Source organism: Dermacentor andersoni, chromosome 8 (assembly GCF_023375885.2).
Source record: "Dermacentor andersoni chromosome 8, qqDerAnde1_hic_scaffold, whole genome shotgun sequence".
NCBI classification, from domain to species: domain Eukaryota; kingdom Metazoa; phylum Arthropoda; class Arachnida; order Ixodida; family Ixodidae; genus Dermacentor; species Dermacentor andersoni.
The window spans coordinates 57,140,081-57,163,703 of record NC_092821.1 but is presented as its reverse complement, the minus strand read 5'-3'; the positions used below and the strand labels follow the sequence as shown (position 1 = coordinate 57,163,703).

At 46.2% G+C, this 23,623-nt stretch overlaps 1 protein-coding gene across 1 annotated transcript in view; it reads left to right on the top strand.

Moving 5' to 3' along the window:
• LOC126526253 (uncharacterized) overlaps positions 1 to 23,623 on the top strand; it is a 31,521-nt gene that overhangs the window by 5,575 nt on the left and 2,323 nt on the right. The window contains exons 3-4 of the mRNA XM_050174165.3: positions 1,414 to 1,497; positions 3,532 to 3,576. Coding sequence (XP_050030122.2) covers positions 1,414 to 1,497; positions 3,532 to 3,576 — 129 coding nt within the window. The remainder of the gene's footprint in view (positions 1 to 1,413; positions 1,498 to 3,531; positions 3,577 to 23,623) is intronic.

The window sequence follows — 23,623 nt, the reverse complement described above, 5'->3', positions numbered from 1 at the left end:
TGCACAACAGGCGCTGTACGACGACTTCCACTGCCCTGTGGCATGATCGATGTTGGATAAACTTGGCGATGGCTGAGCAATTGGCGCTGCTGTGAAAACAAAATGAAAAGCGAATGGGGTCCCCCTTGACAGGTCTGCTGGAGATGCGGGTAGGCTGTGAAATACTCCGGGGTACAAGTTCTCCAGAGCTTAAAAAAATTGAGATTTTAAAGGCACACAGTATGTTTATGGTACGTTACAACTGCAATAGCTCCCTGTCCATTCCCTTACGTTAAAAATCAACACATAAATATTTACATTCCATCTATGTAGGGAAGCCTAGATTAGGCGATTCTTATTGAAACCGAAGAAAAATATTTCCTATTTAAATACCGCTCCTTCGTACGCATGGTCTTCTCAAAAGCATTCCTACCCCTCTTCACCATCTCCAATGTTTCAATACAGAGTGAGCGCCTTAACAAAAGGCGAGTGTCAGACGGTGTCCTGGCCACCAATAAAGCAGTTGATAGGGTGCAGAAGCACTTTACAACCATTTTAGAAGCCTATATACAAGCGTGTAGACAGAACGATGCAGTAAATCAACTTGAGTCACATTTATTCAAGAAATGTAAGCCATTATTCGCATATGGACCTTATTATGTGTAAGATACCGTCTAAAGATACGCGATTTTTTACATAGATATAACAAATATCAGACGGAAAACAAATAATAATGTTCTAAAACTGACACCTTCGTGCAAAAAAAAGGTTATATTTCAGAGGTAGCAAAACAAATGTGAACTATGTCTACTGAATAAACATCTCATTCTGTTTCTTCAATGAGATGTTTTTAATGGTAGACTGAAAACATATTTGAGAAACGTAATATTCGCCTGTTATATTCATCTGGATTGTCAGCGCCCCCTATACAATCATGTCACTTCAGATGGTGCTGGCATTGACTGCTTTCATTTTGTGCTTGTCGTTACCGTCATCAAACGTGAGCTAATCATTTACGGCTCTTGTACTATCGCTAGGCATTGCTAAGGATGACAAGCAAGCTGCTGCCATTCAATCGTCGGGTAGCTCGGTTCACTTGGGATTATCTGCGCACATGTTCGCTTTTTTTTGACCCAAGGTGTGATTGCTACTTTAAATAATAAACTGGCAGTGGAAAGACTATAATGTAACGTGTCGTTCTTTTTAGGTACAATCGTTTAGCACAATAGAAATATTTAGTTTGTGCATATGTTTCTTCGGCAAAATGGAAGAAAAAAGATAACACCTTTATGGCGCATTCTTTTAAACGCGCCTTTCTCTAGAAAAAACGGTTATTGGATTGGCTTCCTAGACTGCTTTAGGTATCCCTGTTTGTGTGTCTCTGTTTTTCTGTTTTGCAAATGCTTTCTTATAACATCAAACCGTGTTTTGCAGACCCCAAGGATGGAGCTCAAGGCGATCTCAGAAAACTCACAGAAAAACAGGCCGTCGTTATGTTTCAAGTAAAACCTGTAAATGGTATGAGTGCTATTTTTTCTGTGTGCGGTACAGAATAACGTTTAGCAACGCGAATACAAGCTTTCGCGCTGATGTAACATTTGTTCAAAAGGGAATATTGCCTTTCTATTCAAGGATGAAAAGTTGTAAGGCGATTTTCAACAGCGGGGCATGAAATGTTCTTTCCTTGACGTTAAATAACGCTGATGTAGTCGGAGATAACACACAGCGTGCTTCAGTAAAAATACCAAATAAATATAGTTGTAGTGAAGTTGTGCTTAAGTGGGGAACCGATATGGGAAAATTTCCCGCGTGATGTTTGCTTTACTTTCGTAGAATAGTTGCAAGATCGATTTATGATTAGCAACTTCCCACCTATTGAAGAAAGTAATAACGGACGCGTTAAAGTGAAAGATTTTTAGCATTCACTCTAATCTTTAGTTATTAGACAATAGTGCAGAAGACATTGTGGACCAAGCAGGAAGGCCCTGAGAAAATACGCCTTACCAAGACAACCCAAATATAAGAGAAAGAGGGTAAAGTGAATATAATCAACAATCACGAAAGTAACACTTCAATTCACAAAGAGGTATTTCCTTCTCATAAAAGAGTAGATAATATATGCCACTCTGGAACAACTCTAAAGAAACCAAATTTATACGTTTTAGTCTGGCTGAGTATTGCCAAGGTGTAGTGACAGTCAAGAACACAGTCGCAAAACTGTGAATGCCGAAACTAAGTCCTTACTGCGCGAACTTGTGCTCCTAAGAGCAAGTCACATTCAAAGTATAATGACAGTGGCGAACACAGTCGGTGGTCGTCACTATGCGAATCTGCCGTACAAGCACGTCGGCTTTTATACGTGCATTATCGAACGTTCCAGAGTAATCGCTAGTGCCCGCGTGTCTTCCAGAAGTACGGCGCAATTCGCAGGGCTTATAAGATCAAATCGTTCAACGTTCGGTGACAACAGATAGAACCATCGATAACATTCGAGAAACTTCGATACATGCCATGCGCGTCCTGCTCATAGCCAAACGTTTAACATTTGTTAGCCGCGAGAAGCGGTCTCCCGAAGGATACGCAAGTCCACGCGTCAATGTTGCGGTCAGTAAATGCTCACGAGCGCGGCCAGATTTTTTATGGTATCGCGAGTTATAACGCAATTTGGCAAGTCTAATGCATTATTCCATGCAAGGTAGTTCTACGAAAACGATGACCGGCTAAACTTTGCTAGCATTTCTAACGACTGAACATTATGATGCCGAATCAGCAACGACAGGGATATTTCCAGCTTATTATAAATGCTGTGATTCTTAGAGGAGCTGTGATTTCAAGAACAACCTTCAGAAAAAAGGGGGAATCTTGGACGCACGCATACGTACGAGAAAAGTAGACGAATACCTAGGGTATATTGAGCGGAAGTGTCAAGCGGGGGTCTTTGATTCGTGGCACGCCCCCCAATGTCATGTTTTCGTCAACGGTTCACGAAAGTCAGGCTAGGCAAAAGCGATGTCAGATACAGAAGGCGATGATATTGAGAAACACCTAATCGAATCCGCCAAGCTTTCTACTGAAAACATCGGTAAAGATGAGCTGAGTTTTAGAATTGGCTCGTGTATGCTGTCTGATAAAGAGCCGAGGCTTTACTTTTCCCCCATAAAATATTTGCTTGCCTACTGTAGTCTGGTAGTAGACAGGATGAAAACCTGTCATCAGTAGAAGTTCTCCCGCGCAGGCTATGCAGTGGATGCGTATTGTGTAAAAAAGATCTTTTTATTTTCAAACCAAATTCGCCCCGGCGGATTGTACGATAAGTGAGGACGATAGTGTGGAGAATACGGTGCTAAAAATAAACAGTACTGTTGCCCTTTGAGCGAGCACTATTTCTCGGATATACTTATTATTGTCGGGGCCTAGAAAAAAGCACCTTATTTGAGCTTTGCCCTAATACAAGAGTTAGAAGCTACTTGTTTAAGACTAGCTGAAATGTTAAATGTTTCCTCTACTGCGTAGCCTAATGTCAGTCTTAAGCATGTGTGTTCTCTCTTTCAGACGACGAAAGCGAAGGAATGGGCGCAGACATGAAAGAAATGCCAAGTGAGTAGCCTAGTCATGGCTAAACCGGACAATGAAATCATTGAAATGGACGCTGTTAGAAAGAAATCCTAAACAAATGGGAAAGCGGGAGCTTTGCAATGGAAACCTAATCATTTTAGCAATAGCTCCACGTTTTGTGAGCGAGCAAATAACAAAAAGTTACCAAGTCTCAGCGACACCTTCGTCAAGTCTTTGAGGTAGCTTGACACAATGGCGGATGCAGCCTCCTATTTCGAGGGGCTTGCTGGAATAAGAGACTGGTGGGGACGGGGATGGGGGGGGGGGGGGGGGGCGTTAACATCTTACTTTATAGATTTACTGTTATCACAAGGCTCTGTCCATAATATAAATACTGTTATTTTTGTTCACGGTCATCTCACTCATTCGTTCTAATCAGTTGCCCCGCTCGTACGGAGTTCAGGGAATTCACATTTTACACGCAACCATTCTTGCAGTACCTTCAAAATAAGCTGCGCAATGCCTCTATGTCACGAAAATTGGTTCTGAAGTATTACGGGGAAAACAAACATAATGCCATTGTTGGAATGAGTGAGTACTCATTTTGTTGCCGTAATTGATGCGATTTAATATGATGCTTGCGCTGGGTGGAGTGCGAAGTTATTAAATAACACACATAGGTAGCTGCAGTTATGAAAACTATTTTATTTTTGCACACTAAAGGTAGTTCATGTAATTTCGTTGAAATAATCATTGCACATTTATTCTGGGATATAATAATGACGCGAAATATTTTTGCTACATAGTCGACTATGTGTCTAAAACCTCATGACGAAAGAAAGCAAAGAAACATCGATACGGCTTGTACCACTATACAGTGCCAAAATAACGTTAATCAATTAATGCCCGTTGAACGAAGCTTGCTGTACTCAACAAAACCATGGTGATATCGTTAGCAAAAAATGTTGGAGACACAAGATCAGTTCAAGCTCTTATTGCAAAAGGTTCACCCAGGAACGTGGAGGTAGGGTGAACCTGGTGGTCTGGAACTTGACTAGACGGATCGCGCCGCCGGCACCAGTGGTTACATATTCTGCACCCAGGTGCTCAGGAACGTGCCGCTGACTGCACTTTGCAGCGGCTCACGAGTCCTGAAGGGGCCAGGCAGAAGATGCCGCAGACTTCACGAATACGGACTAACGTTTAACTACAATATTATGAAGGGGTCAGCTCTACAAACTTTCTCACGGAGAGCGACACATAGTCAGGCTTGCTCAAATGCTGAAGGCTGAAGTCCGTTGGCAGGGGGGGTCCTGGATGGATGGATGTTATGAGCATCCCCTTTGGAACGGGGCGGTGGGTTGCGCCACCAAGCTCTTGCTACTGCTGGGAATTGCACCGCTGGCACGAGTTGTTGCAAACTCAGCGCTGACGCCCGTTGTTGCAAATGGGTCGCAAGCCCCAAGGGTAGCGTTGGCCTGGCGGCCTGGGGCACTGGAAGCATCCGAAGGTCTCGGCAAAGCATGAGTCGACTGGTAACAGAACAACTGGTTTATTCTAACATCGCAAAAGAGCGGGCGGTCAGGTCGACCGAAGTGAGAGACGGGAGAGCACGTAACTCGACAGAAGAAATCGGAGCCTCTCTCTTGGCGTCCGGGGGCAGCTGCTCTTATACTCTCGGAGTTGAGGGCAAGAGGAAGGCCTCGTGACGAGACCACGTGACGGCGGGTACGGACAGACTGAGAGACACGTTGAGACGAGTGTAGTGACGCATCGCCAAGCTGGCGCCTGTCAGACCTCCTCGCTTCACACTTGGGGAGCTCCTCTCCCCGGCTGCCGCGCTTTGACAAGCGTGGGCACACACACACACACGCACACACGAAGACACGTGGCACTGAAACACGCCTGGACGCGCTTGGCGGGGAGGCTTTGCGGGAGCTCCGAACGGGCCAAAATGTCCGCCGCTTTGAACGAAGCCCCGGCGTCCGTTGCATCCGCGCCGGCTATACCGCGCGTCGTAGGCGAAACGTAACACTACTATGCTGCCTAATATCCTACCTAGGTTAACCAATGAAAAAAAAAACACTATGAACTACCGCGTCCAAACTTTTTCTGATCCCCTATTGCGAATTGTGCTTTTGTACGTCTCCGCCTTTTGTCGTTTCCCTACTTTTCTTCCACCAATCCTCCAATCGCCTCTTACTAATGTCTATTGCGGACCTGTTTGCTTTACCACTGCTCCCGGTGAACCCAAGGGCTTCAAGGAGGCCAGTGGTGCCTAAATCGACCGCTGGGTAGACGTCTTCACATTCTAATAAAATATGCTCCGTCGTTTCCCTAGCTTTACCGCAGCAAGCACATGCTTCTTCTTCCTTCTTATATCTCGCTTTATAGGTGTGTGTTCTAAGGCATCCCGATCTCGCTTCCAAAAGTAATGAGCTTCCCTTTGAGTTACTATAAATGGTTTCTTTCCTGATTTCTTTTTTTCCTCTTAAGTAGTTACTCATGGCAGGTTTCTTTTCCATTGCCGCCACCTCTGAGATTAATTCAGCCTCTCTGACTTTCCGCTTGACCTTCCTTGTTGCTGTGTTGCCCACCCCACAGGCCGCATACTTGCTGGTAAGCTTCCTAGTTCTTTTCCTCCACTGTGAATCAATGTTTTGCCTGTACAGATACTTAAACACTCTGCCAGCCCATTAACTTTCTTCCATATTCCTCAGCCGTTCTTCATACTCAATTTTAGTGCGAGCTTCCCTCACTTCAAAACTAGTCCAGCCCATATCCCCCTGCACAGCTTCATTTGTAGTCTTCCCGTGAGCGCCCGATGCGAGGCGACCCACTGACCTTTGGTTCCCGTCGAGTCCTGATTGTACCCCTGATTTAAAGCAAACAACCGCATTTCCAAAAGTAAGTCCTGGAACCATTACCCCTTTCCACATACCTCGGAGGACCTCGTATCTATTGTATCCCCATAGCGCTCTGTGCTTCATTATGGCTGCATTTCTCTTCCCCTTGACTGTTATGGTTTTTTCCTGTGTTTCCATATATCCATTGCCTTCGTTTATCCATATACCAAGGTATTTATATTCTGTTACCCGAGGTATTTCTTGGCCCTGTATCTCCACTGTCTGTTCACTGTTTTCATTGAATACCATAACACCTGATTTTCTAACACTAAATTTCAAACCTAAATTGTTGCCTTCCTGTCCACAGATGTTAGCCAGACGTTGCAAATCGCTTTGCTTGTTAGCGAGCAACACAATGTCGTCCGCATAAAATAAACCTGGGAGTTGCTGCTCTATTACTGTACCTGCCTGTTTGTATGAGAGATTAAACCCGATATTACTTCCTTCCAGCGCCTTCTCTATCCTCACCATGTACATCATAAACAGCAGCGGGGATAAAGGGCACCCTTGCCTCAGTCCCTTGTTGATATGAACTTTCTCCGCGCTCCTCATCCCTTCCGATTCAACGCAAACGGTATTTTCTAGGTAAATCTCTCTCAAAAGCTGTATACAATCGTTACCTAAGCCTTCCCCTTCCAGAATATCCCACAAAATGGTGCGGTCTACGTTGTCGTAGGCTCCTGTAATGTCTAAAAAGGCCACATACAACGGTCTGCTTTCTGCTTTTGATATTTCAATACACTGAGTAAGAACAAACAAGTTATCGTCCAAACGCCTACCTATTCTGAAGCCATTCTGAAGCTCTCCCAAAATGCCATTATTCTCTGTCTATGCTTGAAGCTTTAATTCGATTGCCTGCACTGCTAGCCTGTATATTAGCGATGTAATGGTCAACGGTCTATACGAGTGATTTCTGTCTTTCTCCTCCTTACCTTTATAAATTAAATTCATTCTACTTTGTCGCCAACTGTCTGGTATCCGTCTATCTTTTAAAGTTTTTTCCACTGCTTTCACCAGAGCTTCCTTACTTATTGGTCCTAGTTCATTTATCAGCTTAACGGGAATCTCTTCTAGCCCTGTGGCTGTGCGCTTAGGAATTTTCTCTTCCGCTTTCTTCCAGTTTAAATTTGTTAGAACCAGCTCCTTTTCCTGGGTCTCTTTCATGCTCTTTTTTTCCTCAAGTACAACCTCGTCATTGCCTTGGAAAGATTCGGCTGTTATTTTTCGGATGTAATTTATTGCCGCTTCTCCTTCCAGTCTGCTTTCATCTTCGTCTAGGATATGTTGTTGTATTGTTGTTGACTTCCTGCCTAATAACTTTATGTGGTTCCAAAATATTGTAGGTGCGGCCTTCTTTTTCTCACGTATTTCTGACAACCAACGTTCACTTTCACCTTTTAATTTTGCTTGCACCAGTATTTGAACCATGGACTTTTTCTCCCGGTATATTTCCGATTTACTAGTTACTTCATCCTGTGACAACTGCGCCTTCTTTGCCTGCCTGTGCTCTCGAGATGCTTTCTGTCGTTCGGCGATCGCTTCTCGTATCTCCTTGTTCCACCAGCTTTTTGGTTTCTTTTTTCCTTTCCAACGAACATGTTGTTTCTCTTTCCGTATTTCTGTCGTTATTACACTTAGAAGCTCACCATATTCCCACTCTTTACTTGGCCATTTGCCAAGTTCTTCCTTAGCTCTAGTGATTGTATTTGCTATTTGTTCAGCGTTCAAATTTGGACTGGCCATTTTGCTCTCCTTGCTCTCTTTCCCAACTACATATCCCATTTTCAATATGATGCGTTTATGGTCACTCCCTATGCTGTTAAACCCTTCCTCATCGATGACCATTTCTCTCAACTTATCATGAATTCCTTCTGTCATCAGACAGTAATCAATGGTTGATTGCCGGTTTCCCACTGCCCACGTGACCTGTCCTTCACACTTAGGCCCTGTATTCACGATCACGAGGTTATGTTGCTCACAAAGGTCCAGCATTGACTTCCCGTTATTGTCGGTATAGCCATCTAAATCCTGTATGTGGGCATTCATGTCACCTGATAGGACAATTTCAGCACCACTCCCGAAACCCTTAATATCAGCGCTTATACATTCCACTAACTCTTTATTCTTCTCTGTGCAATTTTTTCCGGTCCACAAATATGTAACACCCAGCCAAGTTTCTTTCCCACTCATTGTACCTGATAACCAAAGATGCTCTTGACATTGTGAATTTACTCTTTTCCATTTGGCTCCCTGATGGATGAGCGTTCCGACTCCCCCTCCCTTTCTTTCCGACTTAGTTCTGTTGCACCCTTCCCAAACATAATTCTCAATAACTGGAGGCTCTTCTGAGCCTCTAAGGTGCGTTTCTGTAACCGCATACACCCCTATTTGTTCTCTGTGTAACTGCTCCTCAATCTCTGCCCACTTTTCCTTTCTTCTGCCGCCCTGCAAGTTTATGTAGCCTATTGCATGGCGAGCTCTTTTTCTTGTTTTCCTCCTTTTTCTATTATCGACGACGATGCTCTTCTGATGTTCCCCTAGGGGACCTTTTTCATTACTATCTACTCTGACCTCCTGAGCGCCTGCGGGCCCCCTAAAAAAGCAACAGCGCGACCACCAAGTCGCCAGCCCACTTCTTGTGCTAACCTGTAATTGAAGTGGATCCCGTCTCGTTTAAAACCACCACAACTTCTGTTTACTTCGACAACCTTGAAGCCTTTCTCTCGGCTCATTTTCCAGATTGCCTCATTAGCAGCCACTACGGCTCTTTGTACGTGACTGTCACGCACAGGCACCTCCGGTACCGTGCACACCACGATCTGCACCTGAGGGGATAGCTCACGCAAGTCGTCCACCCCCTTCGCCAAGCGCTGGGCTAGTCCTGGCCCTTTCCTGTTTAGGACGTCAGTTAGCCCACCTGCTACTATGACGACGTTGCGCACGTGGGCATTTTCCGCTAGCTTTTCTTTTCCTCGCTCCATGATAGAACCAAGTGTGCGCCCTGGTAATGTCCCTACCGCCACTCTTCTGTCGCCTTTCACCCTCTCCACAATTGCTTTTGAGCACCCAGCCAGGTTTGAATCGCCAGCGATAATGGCCATTTCACTTTCTCCTACCTCTCCCTGCTTCCCTTTGTCATGTTTCGCGTGATTCGGACTTGACAAGGGGGATTGTCCCCTGGGCTCCTGCTTTTTCCGCGTAGCGGCCTCAAGGTAGGTGCTGCTCTTTCCAGCTAACCCTTCATCACCCTGCCTGCGTTCGACGTATTTCTCTGACCCTCCCTTGCGTGTCGCGTCGGGGGTCTGCGTTCCATTGTCACGCACATTGTCGTTCACAATGGCGGCCCTGTTCAGCTTTTCCTCGGCTGCTTCAAGCCTTTTTTCAACTACCTTCCGTGCCTCACGCTCACTGTTTAGCTCATTTTTGAGCTCTTGCACCTGTTTGAGAAGCTCTTCCTGGAAAGCCTCCATTTTCTGCATCCTAGTATCGACATCACATTGCGTGCCGGTTGTTTCGACGCCCTCTCCATTCTCACCCGTCTCCTGATCTGCCTTGAGGGACCCCCCCCCCCCCCCCCCCCGTACTGCCTGCTTTACCGGCTTTCTCGCCATGTATTGCACGGCTTTTTGCAAATACTATAATACTATATCAATGCAGAGCACGTGCCTTTTAGAAAAAAAAACGATACGCACAGGATCCAAATCCTCAAAATGCCGCAAAGCAACTGTCACCACTGTTTCAAAAATAAACAATGTCGCGGGGACCGAAGGTATGACACGCTCTCGCACGCGCTCAACCACGCGGCCACGCTCTCACTTCTCTACCAAACACGCACAGTAAAACCACTAATAGCTATTTGTCTTGCCACTTCCAAGCTACTAGTTAAAGACTACAAACACTCAATGTCCCACCCGGCTGCACGTGTTGGAACACGTGGCACGAAAGGACGCTCTAATCATCCTGCAAAACAAATTTACACGAAGCACACCCGCGCACCCGGAATACGAGAGACAAAAAAAGGAAAGAAAAGGAAAACCCCCCAATTACTATTTAAATGGAAAAAACCAGCAAATAAAAAACAGAAGCAAGCTCAAAGCATGCACAAAAACTATGATTTCGTCGTCGCCACGGAGCCCCGAAAAGCACGTCCATCCGCCACAAAATCCGCCACAGCAAGGCTCTAAAGAGCCTGGAGCGCCGTTGCTCAAGAGGAGGAGAGAGCGAATGCTCTCCACGCTTGCGGCCGCCGCTCTGTACATGGAAGCCAGCTCAACGGAATCTCTTACCGCCACTGGCCCAGCAGGGGTAAATGCACATACACTGCCGGCGCCATCTTTGGGGCAACAGAGGAGAAGAAGGCGCGAATGCCCACGCGAAGCTTAACCGTCCCGCTTGCTGAACAGAGACAGCACTGTCTGTGGCTGCTAAGCAGAAATCAGGGTGTCGTACGAGTCGTGCGGAAGGGGCGAGAATGCGCGCACAGAGGCAAAGTCTCGTTTCACCGTAGCAGTGTTTTTTCTGCAGCTGCGAGCGGCAGGGTACATTTGGAACGTCTGGTCTTTCGCCGTGGCTTTGGCGACCCGACATAAGTGGTTCCGCACACAGGCCAGTCGTAACAGTCTCAAATTAAAAGTATAATATATAGCAGCGACACAGTTACAGAACATTAATCCGAATTTAGTACTCACTAGTAATTCTACATAATCAACATGATGTCAGGGAGAAGAGAACATTGCCGCTGCGAACTCGACAACAATATCAAAATAGTGATTATATATGTCGGAAGCTGCAGCAGCATGGGGTACGCAACGCAAGTATAATTACAGCTACTCGATGACAAGCTTGATGACGACGCAACGAGCACACGCCAAGATGATTGGAGTACGGCTCACTGGGAGAGTAGTCACAGACGAAGAGGAGTGACGCAGCACTCGGGCGCTTTGAGTCTTCAGTATATTTTCCGGGTCAAGTCCGAACACTACTGTAGGAAAACGCAGCTAGTCGCCACAATACGTTGTCTAATCGGACGCTCCGCCGGTGCGGCATGCCTCGACGTTACCGAATCTTTCGTGCCTAGGGGCGATGTGCTCAATACGGTGCCTCATGACGGATTTTTTGTGCGGCCTTGCACGTACTATGATCGTGTAATAGACACTGAATCGTAACACCGGACGGAGAAGCTCAGGTGGGCTCGCAGGCAACACGAGCGTGGCGCGATAGGGCGTCTCTCGGACAGCCAAGCTGACTAAAGAAAGAAATCGACGGCTCGGATGAACGAGAGTCACTGCTTCACCCACCCTCCTCACCTGATGAATTTATGCGGTGTTAGGTAATGTGAAAATGACCCGTCCAAGCTCGATAAGGACAAGGGTAACAAAAAAAAAACACCGACGATTAAGATATCTTTTAATGCGAAACTTGAGTGTAGCTCTATTCGTGTTTTCATTTTGCGATATACTGGCTGGCGCTGACATTCTTGCGGCACATTACAAACGGAGCACAGAGTGTGGCGAATGCTTCGCTATCGGGAGATCGCGAAAGTCAGCCCGTGGTTGACGCCTGGGCGTGATTCACAGCAGCAGCCATAGACAGACCACAGAACACCTATACAAACTTAGAGAAGGGAAACTGTACCTTGCACAGTGCTACGGAAATAAGCGTAGCGGTGGCGTCGTGAACTAAAGTATGCGACCACAGGTGGCGCTGTAGAACAGGAAACGGAAACGGGGTTTTGCACACGCTTTACCAGGTGTTCTGTGGCTTTACTGGGTTTCTGGCTGCAGCACCTCGATCGTGCTCCCGCCAGTATAGTTGCTGTGTAGCAAACGTAGCGCCTACATATTTATATAGGCGCTACGTTTGCCACACAGCAACCAAACTGGCCGGAGCACGATCGAGGCGCAGCAGAATACATGTAGCGCTGAGTCATATCGAGTTAAGGCACACTCTGAACTGACTTTTAAGGGCATCCCGAGCGGTTTTTCGTTTATTACGCCGCCGTTACCCTGAGTTAAATTGTGCCGCCGCGCTCCAGCTGTTGCATTTCGTGTAGGGCTACTGACAGAATGCGGTTTCCAGGTGGCACGATGGCCTCGACTGGAATAAACGCACACGACACCAAAGATTGAGTAAGCCTGAAAATATTTTATTTGCATTTTACAAGTACAACAAAAAGCACACATCTACGCATCCACACAAACGCGGTTACATAGTCAAGAACATAGTGAAGAAATGGCTCATTAATAAGGGTAGCACAAACGCACAAGAAAGAAGACCTAAGCTACAAAACGTACGGTCGGCTCCTAAGTATATTAATTTCCCTGTCACCGCGTGTGACTTTTATACAGCATCTTTACAGCACTACCAGGCCGGGTAGTTTGGCGGAAAGAACGCAACAGCTTATACGGCCGTCAGCTGCCTCTTCCTTACGGGTGTCATAATTATCCTAATCTCCGCATCAACGTCGTGCAAGTTCGCATACAGGTATCTGTATCTGAACCATATGTGCCAGCTTAATACACGTGTAGTGAAATTATGATAACCACTGCGTCTTATCAAACGTATTGGTTTTGCAAATGCGCATTACAGCTGACGGAACGACATACTGTAAGTGAAGCACAAGAGAACAAGGACAAAAGGAGGATACAACACTTGAAGAAATGAAGAATTAGTAGGCATACAGCAAACAAGCAATGACGGAAAACACACAATGATGCATCGGGTGTTCTGTGACATCGGTTTGCGTACTTACGGTGTTATGGAGATCAACGGCATAAAAACGTACCTTCAAGCGTACTCCCTCAACCTCCGCCGCATTCATTATGATAATCAACGCCTAAACAAAATGAGGCACTATTCTTTGCCAAGAGTAGACCTTTTTACAGCAAGCCTATGTAATGACTCGCAGATGAAACCAGCATGCTTTCAAAAATGTTTTACCGCCATAGTATTCGAACGCCAACGGCCAGGAAACACATCGATACCAATAGGCTTGTTGGTGGTTAATCGAGCACAAAAACCTTGACGCTATGACTAAAAAGCAGCTTCAACAATCAAATTAAAAAAAATCAACTGCCTATTTGCCTGAGGTAAAAAAGCATCCTTAGACACCTCGATTGTTCATGTCAATTGTTTGTGTAAATTAAAAAATTAAGCATGTTCAGCGCCCCTAGCAGAGAAAGCACAAATTAATGTATTCGACCAAATTACAGTAGCTCCACTTGCACGCTTACGCTGAAACGCGCCTCGATTGATTTTTCGCCCTCTGTGGCCATTTGTTGAACTTGAGAGTGTGCGGGGCCTGGACAGACCTCCTTTCCAGCAGCGCTTCGTTTTCATATACAGTATCGGTGGACGCTCTCGCCGCTTGCCTTCGGTGAACAGACGACGGCGCGCTACTCCAGCGCCATCTCGTAGCGGTGGTCACCACAGAGCCCGTCTTGCGTAGCACTGCTCTTCGCATGCTTTTGCCATACTTTCTTCCTTCACATTGCTCTTCGCACTCACTTCGCTACCGCCGTCTTTCATTTCCCGTTGTCCTCCACGTTCGCTCTTTCATCCTTCGCTGTGCTCGTTCGCTCGCTTACGCCGATGGCTGAGGCCAGCACGAAAGGCAGGAACGGGTGCCTAAGAGCTGCACTCTAAAACAACCGAGGGTACTGACAAAATCTTTTTCGAATGTTTATTTTTTACATCAAATGAAAGGCCTGGGCCTCTAAACCCAACAAAAAATAGTGACAGAAAATAAGCCTCACAACGCCAGTAATAATTTAGTATGACAGCATTTCTACTGCTAGTTTCGATATTGCTACTGCTAGTTTCGGATATTGTGTCATGTCGTCAGAACACAGTATGTCGTCACGTGGGAACAAGAGAGTGCGACGTTTAGACATTCGATCGGGCTCGCTTGCTTGTCCGCTCTTGTGGTACATCCGCGCTCACGATAAGCAGAACTTTACGAGGTGACCGACAGACCCAGAGGAAAAGTCAAAACGTCGCTAGCCGCGTTTAATGAATCTGACAGAAGTGTATTGTGTTAACTATCAAGCGCATCGCTTCCCATTTAAACAAGGTAACTCGCTAGGAAAGCTTATCAGATCAAATGCCACAAACAACGCTAGGGGGAACGGCGCTAACCTGTCCACCAATCGGCGGCGGCAGCTGCCGCACTGCGGGACCTGCAATCAAAAATGGCGGCTTACGGAACAGGCCGCACGTTTTTTTTTTTTAAGAAAGACGCTGTGCACCTCTGCCCCTCAATGCATTAGTCGTGTCGTTGGGCGAAGACTCAACAAATCACAGCGGGAGGTGCGCGTCTGGGTTCCTTGCAGCAGCACCAGATGGCACTCGCCTCCGCGCGTTCGGATAAATATGGAATAAAATCGGGTTTATTTTCGCGGTTGGAAGTTAACAAAAGATCAGTGGGCCGGTTAGCTTTCGGAGCCCATGGTAAAACGACAAATGACACATTGCAAGGGGACATCAGTTGGGACTCGTTTGAAGTGAGAGAAACGCAGATGAATATATGTTTGGAGAAAGAATCAGCAACATGGATCAAGATAAACGGGCGGATAAAGTGCCCAAGTATGTGTACCTAAAGAGCTTGGACACGGAATGGAGGAAGAGGTGAGAGAAAGAAGGTGAGAGAAAGAGAAAGAAAGTGAGAGAAACGGAGAAAGCGAATGGGATCCAAAGAACGGAACCGAAAAAATGGAGATTTAGAAGATTGAGGAAAAGGAAATTAGAAGGGTAAATATGTACGACAGCCTGAAGATAAGTCCCTTGCTATTTGAGGCCCGAGCTAGTTGCCTAAGGAGAAAAACATTCCGGAGAAAACATTCGCAATTGGATTAGGCATGTGTAAGCTGCAGCAAAAATCCCGACACCACTCAGCACATCCTAATGAAATGCGAAGGAATTAACCCAGCAATACCAGTACGCAACTTGAAACTTCCTGAAGTGATTCGATTTAAAGGAGTATCAACCAGTCAGCCATCGAGATAAGCATTAGACATTTAGAGTATTGGTGTGAAAGAAAGCAAGGAAGAGACTGATACGACCGAACCCATTACAAACATAGGCAGCGGCACAACGTACGTAGGGAAGATTAAAGAGATGTATGCAAGAATGCTAGAAGGAAAATGATTGATAGCTTACCTGAGTAAATCAAGCAGGCTAGGGGACGATTTGTCGGTGCTTCGTTTCAAAGGGGATACCAATAAATCATCATCATCATCATCACTACTCCGCTGATTACCGAACTACGTCCAAAAAATTAGGAAGCTCTTCTGAAAGCAGAGGAGAAAAGCTTACAAGATGGGGGAATACCAGACACTTGGTCACAAGAATGAAATTAATTTATAAAGCGGGGCGGGAAATGCAGTATTCACTCATATAGAGCGGTATCCATAGTCGGTACTATACAGGTGAACTATGAAGGCGAACAAATTGAGCCTGCAAGCATGGGCAGAGAATAACGGCATATTGGAAGAAGTTCAGCATGGCTTCAGAATAGGTAGGCGTCTTGTTATTAATTGAATTGTTCTTATACATTGTATCGAAATGTCTATAGAAAGAAGGAGACCGTTAATGTGGCTTTCTTCGACATTATCGGAGCGTATGACGACGTAGAAATGTGGCCGTTAGCTTTAAGTCAAGGATACAATCGGGACTAGATGAGAACCAAAGGGCAGTTGGACGCCTCTCATTGGTGGCTCACGGGAAGACTACAAACAAAGCTGTGGAAAGTGATATGGGCTGGACAAGTTTTGAATGGAGGAATCTCAGAGTAAAATTGATTTCGGAGAACTATTGAGAAATATGGAAGAACGTAAAGAAAAGAACGTCAAACGCCAAGTTAGAGAGGCTGAGCCAATCTCACGGATGGCGACAGTGGGAAAGAAACTTGCTATGAGTAAGTACCTGAGAGGAAAAACACGAAATCGGGAAAGAAACCTTGTGTGATAACTCAAAGGGAAGCTCTTTACTTCCGAAGCGAAATCGGGATGCATGAAGCGGTAAGGGATGCCTCAAAATCAGGACGCCTGCTGCCGTATGCTTGCTAAAGGAAACAAGTAGAATGAGAAGACATATGCCCAGCAGTTCGTTGCCTCCTTGAAGCCCTCGGTTTCAGTGAAAGCAGGGGGAAATTAAACTTGTCCCCAATAGAGTCATGTAAAAGGCGACTGGAGGAAAAGTAGGTAGATCACAAACAACGGAGACGCACAAAAACAAAGTACCCAATAGTGCTTCAAAAAACTTTATGCCGTGAATTATGTCGTTTCTTAAAGAGATAGGTAACACAATATGCAAAATAATAAATATAGCTAGCTCTGCCGGCATTGAAAGTAGATGTAATCATGAAATGGCAACCGGCAAAGCAGATTGGTTGGAGACGATATTAGACACAATCTTAAAATGGGACTAGTGCATGTTCGCAACGGTACACCCCACCAAACCACACCGCACCACGCCATACTGTGTGCTGGTTCATGTGGACGCTGTGAAGCTACAAGAAAACCGGCTGAAGGCCGCACGACAGGCACCGAAAGACGCCAGGGAGGCAGAGCGCACTACACAGCTAGTAGCAGAATGAATTGAATTTTGGGGTTCTATGTGCCGAGACTACGATTTGGTTAGGAGGCACGCCATAGCGGGGGACTCCGGAATAATTTAGACCATGAAGGGATGTTTACCGTACGAGTAATGCGCGGGACCACAGGCGTTTTTGCATTTCGCCTCCATTGAAATGCGGCCGCCACGGCGGGGATTTGATCACGCGACCCCGTGCTTAGCAACCACAATACCATAAGCGCTAAGCAACCGCGGCGGGTAGAAGCGTCTGAAGGAGGCGCCATGCAACGTGGCACCATCTCTAGAGGAGACGGAAAACCCGAGCCGCAGAACTTGCGGACCGATGGCATTCAGCGCTCGGCGTCAAAAGATGACAAGGAAGTGTATAGTGCCCTGCATTTGCCTTTTGAATGTCGCTATTGGAAATGACAAATAAAGCTTCAGCGTACTAGAAGTTACAACTTGAGTGATATTGTGAACAAACATTAGGAAGAACTCGGAAGCTATATCTTTTGTAACTTCTTTGGCAAGTAGCTAGCATATGTGGCGGGGTCCTCTACAAAAGGTTGGGTGCCAGAGGCCACATTTTTTAAAACTTTTGACGGTTTGCCCGGATTATCTCGTTTTGTTCTTTAAAACTGCCTGTTTTCGTTTGAGTGCCCGGATAACGGCTCTGGATTCTGGTTCAAGGTCACTTGAAGGTGGTTAACAGCGAGATCTAAAATCATTTCATGCTTAACAGAGCTTTGTAGCCCAACCCACCGGCCCGCCCCAAAGCGGACGCTCATAGTCGCGGCGGCGCCCGCCATGCGAAAAGAAGAGAAGGACCAAAAAGCTCGCCTTCACTCATAGTGTTCGCCGCACACGCTTCCCGGTTAAGACTACGGTTGCATAAGCAGCATTTGTCGGAAAGCGGCAACTGTAGTTTGCGAAGCAGGGAGAGACGTAAGTAGACTTTCATACGTAAAGCAACGCGCCTAGCAATTGATTTCATCTGTGTTCTGATATCGCTATCAAAAGGCCACGCGTAGTAAGAACTCTCACCGAGCAGCGTAAATACGATGGGCAATGAAAGGTAGAGCAACGTCAGTATCCACAGAGCTTCGTACTCAGGCTCGGCAAGACGCACTTCCAGGCTACGCCTCATTCGTCAGTCGGATCGGGCGACAGGACTGCTTCGCTGGCCAACCATCTTCAGAGCATGGATTGGAGCCAATTTTTTTTTTACTCATGAGTACATCATGCGCGTTTTTACAGTGTCTTCTTTGTCAGTACTAAATGGGTATAGCATCTGTGAGTTACTTTATTAGCGGCGTCAACCGAATCCAGTCCACTTTGAAGATATAGAAGCCGCAGCGGCCGCGCTCGGCTACTAAGGGGCACGGCACCGTGCCCGAAATTTTATTATCCTGATATAATACGGTACGTCTCTGCAAACAAATTGTCGCTAGATTTGTTCACATATGAAAATTAACGAGAAGCTGAAGGCACGCACTCGACACCTTCAGGGTGTCGGGTGCCATTTGGTGCATTTCGGTACTTTCGCTACTTTAGGTGCACTTCACGCCAATGAAAAATCATGCTTATGGAGTGTAAGGACGTTAACTTTCAAATATCACACTAAAAAGCCCTAGCTGGCTGGACAGGAAAATGCGCATTCATGTAAATGGTAACGTATGGGCTTATGTGGTACGATAAATTATTACGATGCACTTCTATGTATGCACGTAAACGCGGCTACTATCCTGCTCCCACGTGACCGCATACTGTGTCTTGACATCAGGACACAGTATGTTACTGGGGAAAGAAGCCGCAGCTGGCTTTAGAAAAGCTAACACATAAAACTAGTGGGGCCTCTCTGAGGCTCGCCCCCTTCTTTTTCTACGGTATTGGCGGCGAGGAGTTACGGAGTCGCCATCTGTCGGAAGCGCCCCCCTTGCGCAGTATGGGGGATCACGCGGCGCGCTCCCCGTAGGTTTCGCTTACGGCGCTCAATAAAAACACCACGCGGCAGCCCTCCTGGACCTTTATGTAGGTACTTTCAAAACGAGGGAAGTTTTTGACTGTCGATATAATAATCTTGGGCAAACTGAAAGCACAGAAACGTTTACAGACGCTATTTCTTTACCGAATATGTACAGTGAACGCCACCACGCGCGGTCGCCGCGATGGAATCTCCCGAACCGGCTTCTTGCGTGAAAGGTGGGCACTCGCTGAGCGCAAACTATGTGAAATATGTTCTTATAGTGGGTGGTCTGTATAACCAAATGGCGCATAACAGAACGAAGCCTCAATGCGTGAAGCCATCGCATGGTTTCACGGCGACCGACTTCGCATCTGCATGCATGTCCACGCACAATGTTTTGCTTTCGCTGTGAGCGCATTTTCGCACCGTGCCGTGAGCTTTAGGCCGCAGCATATTTCCAGTACACTAGCAACCATTGTTGCGTGGACGCTATCAGAACTGTTCAAAAATAATTTCGTTATAGAGACTTCAACGCCTACGGCGACTGTGATGTGCCGTCGCGACGATTCAATCTTTCTTTTTTTGTCTTCTAAATTCTTGGGCATTTCAATTCTATTTCTAAAGTTGCGTCGCACTGTATGTTTATCGGTCTTCTCAGCGCGCGATTTCCCTCTGCTTCATTTTCGGAATCCAGTGCATTAATCCATAACACAAACATAACCATATATATGCAGTGCCTTTTTATAATGTGCGTCTTACCGCTCTCTTTCCGTTCCAGTGAACTTGTCAGTATCTAGCATCAAGAAGTTCACTGACCAAACCGTCATGACATTAGCCGGGCAGCGGGCGCGGGCGAGCGTCTCGGTGCGCGTTTTCTGCTACTCACCGAACATCGCGCAATCCCGCCGCCGTAGCAAAAATGTTCCTCGCGTCTGTACTTGCTGCATACACGAGTCGTAGCCTATGGCTGTCTGCCGGTTTTAAGTTCTGCCAGCCAAGCTTCACGCAGCTCCTTGACCCGTGGCTACGTGTGAATAAGGCTGACACCGGGCTCCGTTGCGTGCGTCCGGCACTGCGGCACCGAGCAGTAGCCTACCATGCTCCACGCCTCCAAAGGCAGCCACTACCTATTATAGTAGTTTCAGATGTTGTCAAGCAGACACCAAATGCGGTAAAGCCGCACCACTTAATCAGAACCGCGGCGCAGGTGCGACTTGAAACTTTCGTTTTCAGCTCGCTTCGGCGCTTCCGAAGCAGCCGACGCGGCCGCTGTGTCCACGTGATCCCTCATGCCACGTCACGCCGACGGTGGCGCCAGCTTTTCCAGTGGTGGAGCTCGAGGCCAATAGACCTCTAGGGACTTCAGTGAAAGCAAACAAATGAACAGTCGAAAACATCACGTCAGTACCCCGTCAAGAAGAAGTTTCAGTTTTTGTCAACTCCCATGCCGCATATTAAAATATATGTCAAATGTAGAAATATTTTTACAAAGAAACGCCTGGACTTATTTCAATTAAATTTCTAGCTTTCAAGGACAAATTTTAAAATCTGGAAACAGTTATAAATGGAATCTTCATTTAAAGCCTGGCATTTATTTAGAAAAGCTTTTAATTATTGATAAGTTAACAAATATAGGGGCACGAGCTTTCCAAATTCGTAACTCGGAAGCGAAATTATATACGACCCTTCTGAAAGCTGCATCCGTTAGAACATTAACGTTGACGAATAAGCTACAAGAATTAACAGCTTACAGAAATTTCTTAAATGTTTGGTTTTGAAAAAGTTCCATTCGCAAGTTAGTGGCATATTTCATAGGAGTATCTAACAATTCAATTTTTCGGTGTCCACAGTTGTCTACTTCACATATGATATGAAGTAAAGTTTACCGAATAGGGATATAGTCATTTTTTTTTGCTGCGTTATAGGGCTGTAAACTCGATAGATTCTGCTTTTTTAAATTTCGTAATTTTCAACAAGTACAAGACTTGATTGCCATATAAATTATTTCCTTCTTACAGTCAATAGCTTATAACTTTTTTATGTAACAAACCTAATAGAATGCGGTGCAGTGGTTGCATGGAAAAAGTTCTCCGTTTTCCTATATTTGGATAGGAGCCCCGGAGCTAAAGCTAACTCATAAAGGGGCCCTGAACCCCTTTTTATCGAAGTGTAGAAAGTCGTTTGAAGTGTAAATAGGCTATTTCAGAAATAATTGGCCGCAAGAAGTACTCTAATGCGTCCAGCAGGAGCTATTGACAATTGACCACGGCCTCCGCTGTGCCCGTTCCTTCTACGATGCCTAGCGCTGCGAAGGCTACGACGCAGTGGGGCGTGCCCACAACGCTCCGCCTTCTAATTCTCACCGTAGCGCGCAGTTCAAACTTCATTTTGGTGCCAACGACGGGACGGACGGACGGAAAAACTTTAATAGGAAAAGGACCTGCGAGGTTGCCAGTACGAGCTCAGGCCACCCGGGCATTATGTGCGGTGCGGCATACCCTTTCCACCGCTGCCCGGACCCGCTGCATAGCCCATAGCCGGTCGTCTAGCTGCACTAAACATAAGCGAAACGTTGTTGCCCTCAGCGACAGGCAGTGCGCTTAGCCAGTGGACTCGTCGCGGCACCCCGCGGCGGCCGCGGTATCTATGCCATGTAGCCGACCGCAGTTTGATGTCGGCTGTAGGGCAATAGCAGTTGTCAAAGGGAACGACAAAATAGTGCGTCTGCCGGCGAGATAGAACCTCTAGAAGAGAGTAAGGACAGGGCCTTCTGTTGAAGAGAGAGTGTTTGAGAGAAAAGTTACTTCGCGATCCTGTTGAGGCTCCGCGCACCGCGTACGACGACAAAACTTGGCTGACATGTTCACAGCACCATGCTACCCGCGGACTAGGTTATTTCACATAGTCCAAGGGGTGGTTCAGGGCCCTCTACGATGATATACAAGAAGTATTACAGCTATTATACAGTCTTAGAATAGCAGTCGTCGCCTTACGTACGTGAAGCGGAAGCACCGTTGCGGGACGTTTCGGTGCACGTTTTCTGAAGAATTTCAGTTTAACGTACGGTAAGAACAAGCTTAAGGAAGACGTTCGAATAGAGGGAGGGATCTTGGAGCCTCGTGCCATGCATATTCAAGCCAATCCGATCCAGTAGCAACCGTTCTGTCGTTTCTGCACGTCTCGTAAGGTTTACGGACGATGGAATCGCCTAACGATTCCAAGTTTGAGGTGAAATCACAAGAAGCGAAATGTAATGTCAGCAGTTGCGAGCAATGAACGATAGCTAAAACGTAGCCATCTTAAGAATTCAAGCTGAAGTGGGAAACACGGGTACTGCCATGTTGGACAACGCACTTTCCTAGCATAAGTTAACACTGGGTTTATGTTAACCGCACCAAAACCCCTGTCAAGTAAGAGTAATACCCCTGTCAAGCGGGCAAGTTAAGTGCACTTACGGCGAGTGCACTCGGTTTTTAAGTGCACTTTCCCAAATCTTAACGTCGCAGCGGAGTGTACTCTCAGATGAGTGCACTCAAGTCGGAGTACGTTCACGGAACGCACTTTGCTGGCCGAGTGCGTAGCCTCGCCGCCAACGGTTTGAAGGAGTGCCTAGCCTCGCCACCAACGCTTTCAACGACGCAAAATGTAATGCATAGAAAAAGGACACAAAAGTTCATTTCAGTTATTGAACAGCTTTTAACAATATAATTTGTGTTTAGCGGGAAGCGAAACAGCACAATAAAGAAACGAATTTATCATGTACGCAACTAACGGCGCCAGAATGATGCGGCACTGCGGCACCGCCGTGTTCATTCAGTTCGTGTTTATTTTGGTGTGAAAGCGTGCTGACCACGCTAGTCGTGCTTTGAGCCGTGTGCGTGGCATTTTGCAGTGTAGCTAAATATCGAACTCGCCGTCTTTGCTCATATATACTCGCTCATATTCTGTTCTAGCAGGATCATGAGCAGGATCAACTGCCGCACGCCGCCGTGTTGTTTTGTATTGGCTAGGCATTCGTCTTGGCCAGCATTGACTTGCAACACACTTATAATAAAACATCTTCGTTTTTTGTTGAGACAAATAGATGAAGACTGTTTTTATATATAATTGTACTTAAAACAATCGCTTTTTAGCAGCTTTCCCTTGTTAATTTACCCCTTTAAGAACGCGCTCTTAGTCTGTCGCCATTTTTTTTTTTTACTGCGAGTGCACTCTGTTTTCCCGTTAAGAAGCGCGTTGCCTAAAGTGTGACTCAAGGTCCCGAAGTGCACTCCCCGTAAGTGCACTTAACTTGCCCGCTTGACAGTGGTATAACGTAGCGCACGTAAACCGAAGAAATCCAATACGATACGGAGCATGCGCAGTGAGGACAACGCGATTTCATTACTCACGTAATGCGTTTACGTTTGCTCGCAGATTCTATTTTCAAGATATCTATTACCTCCAGAGTACCGCCACATCTCAGAAAACGTATTACGATACCTGTGGCATCCCACAATGATGAATTTAATAGACAGTTTTAATATAGCCATTGTCGCCTTACGTACGCTAAACGTAACCACCTTTGTGGAACGTTACGGTGAGCGTCCGTTCAAGACTTTTAGTTCAGCGTACGGGAACGCAAACGTAAGGAAGACGTTATAAA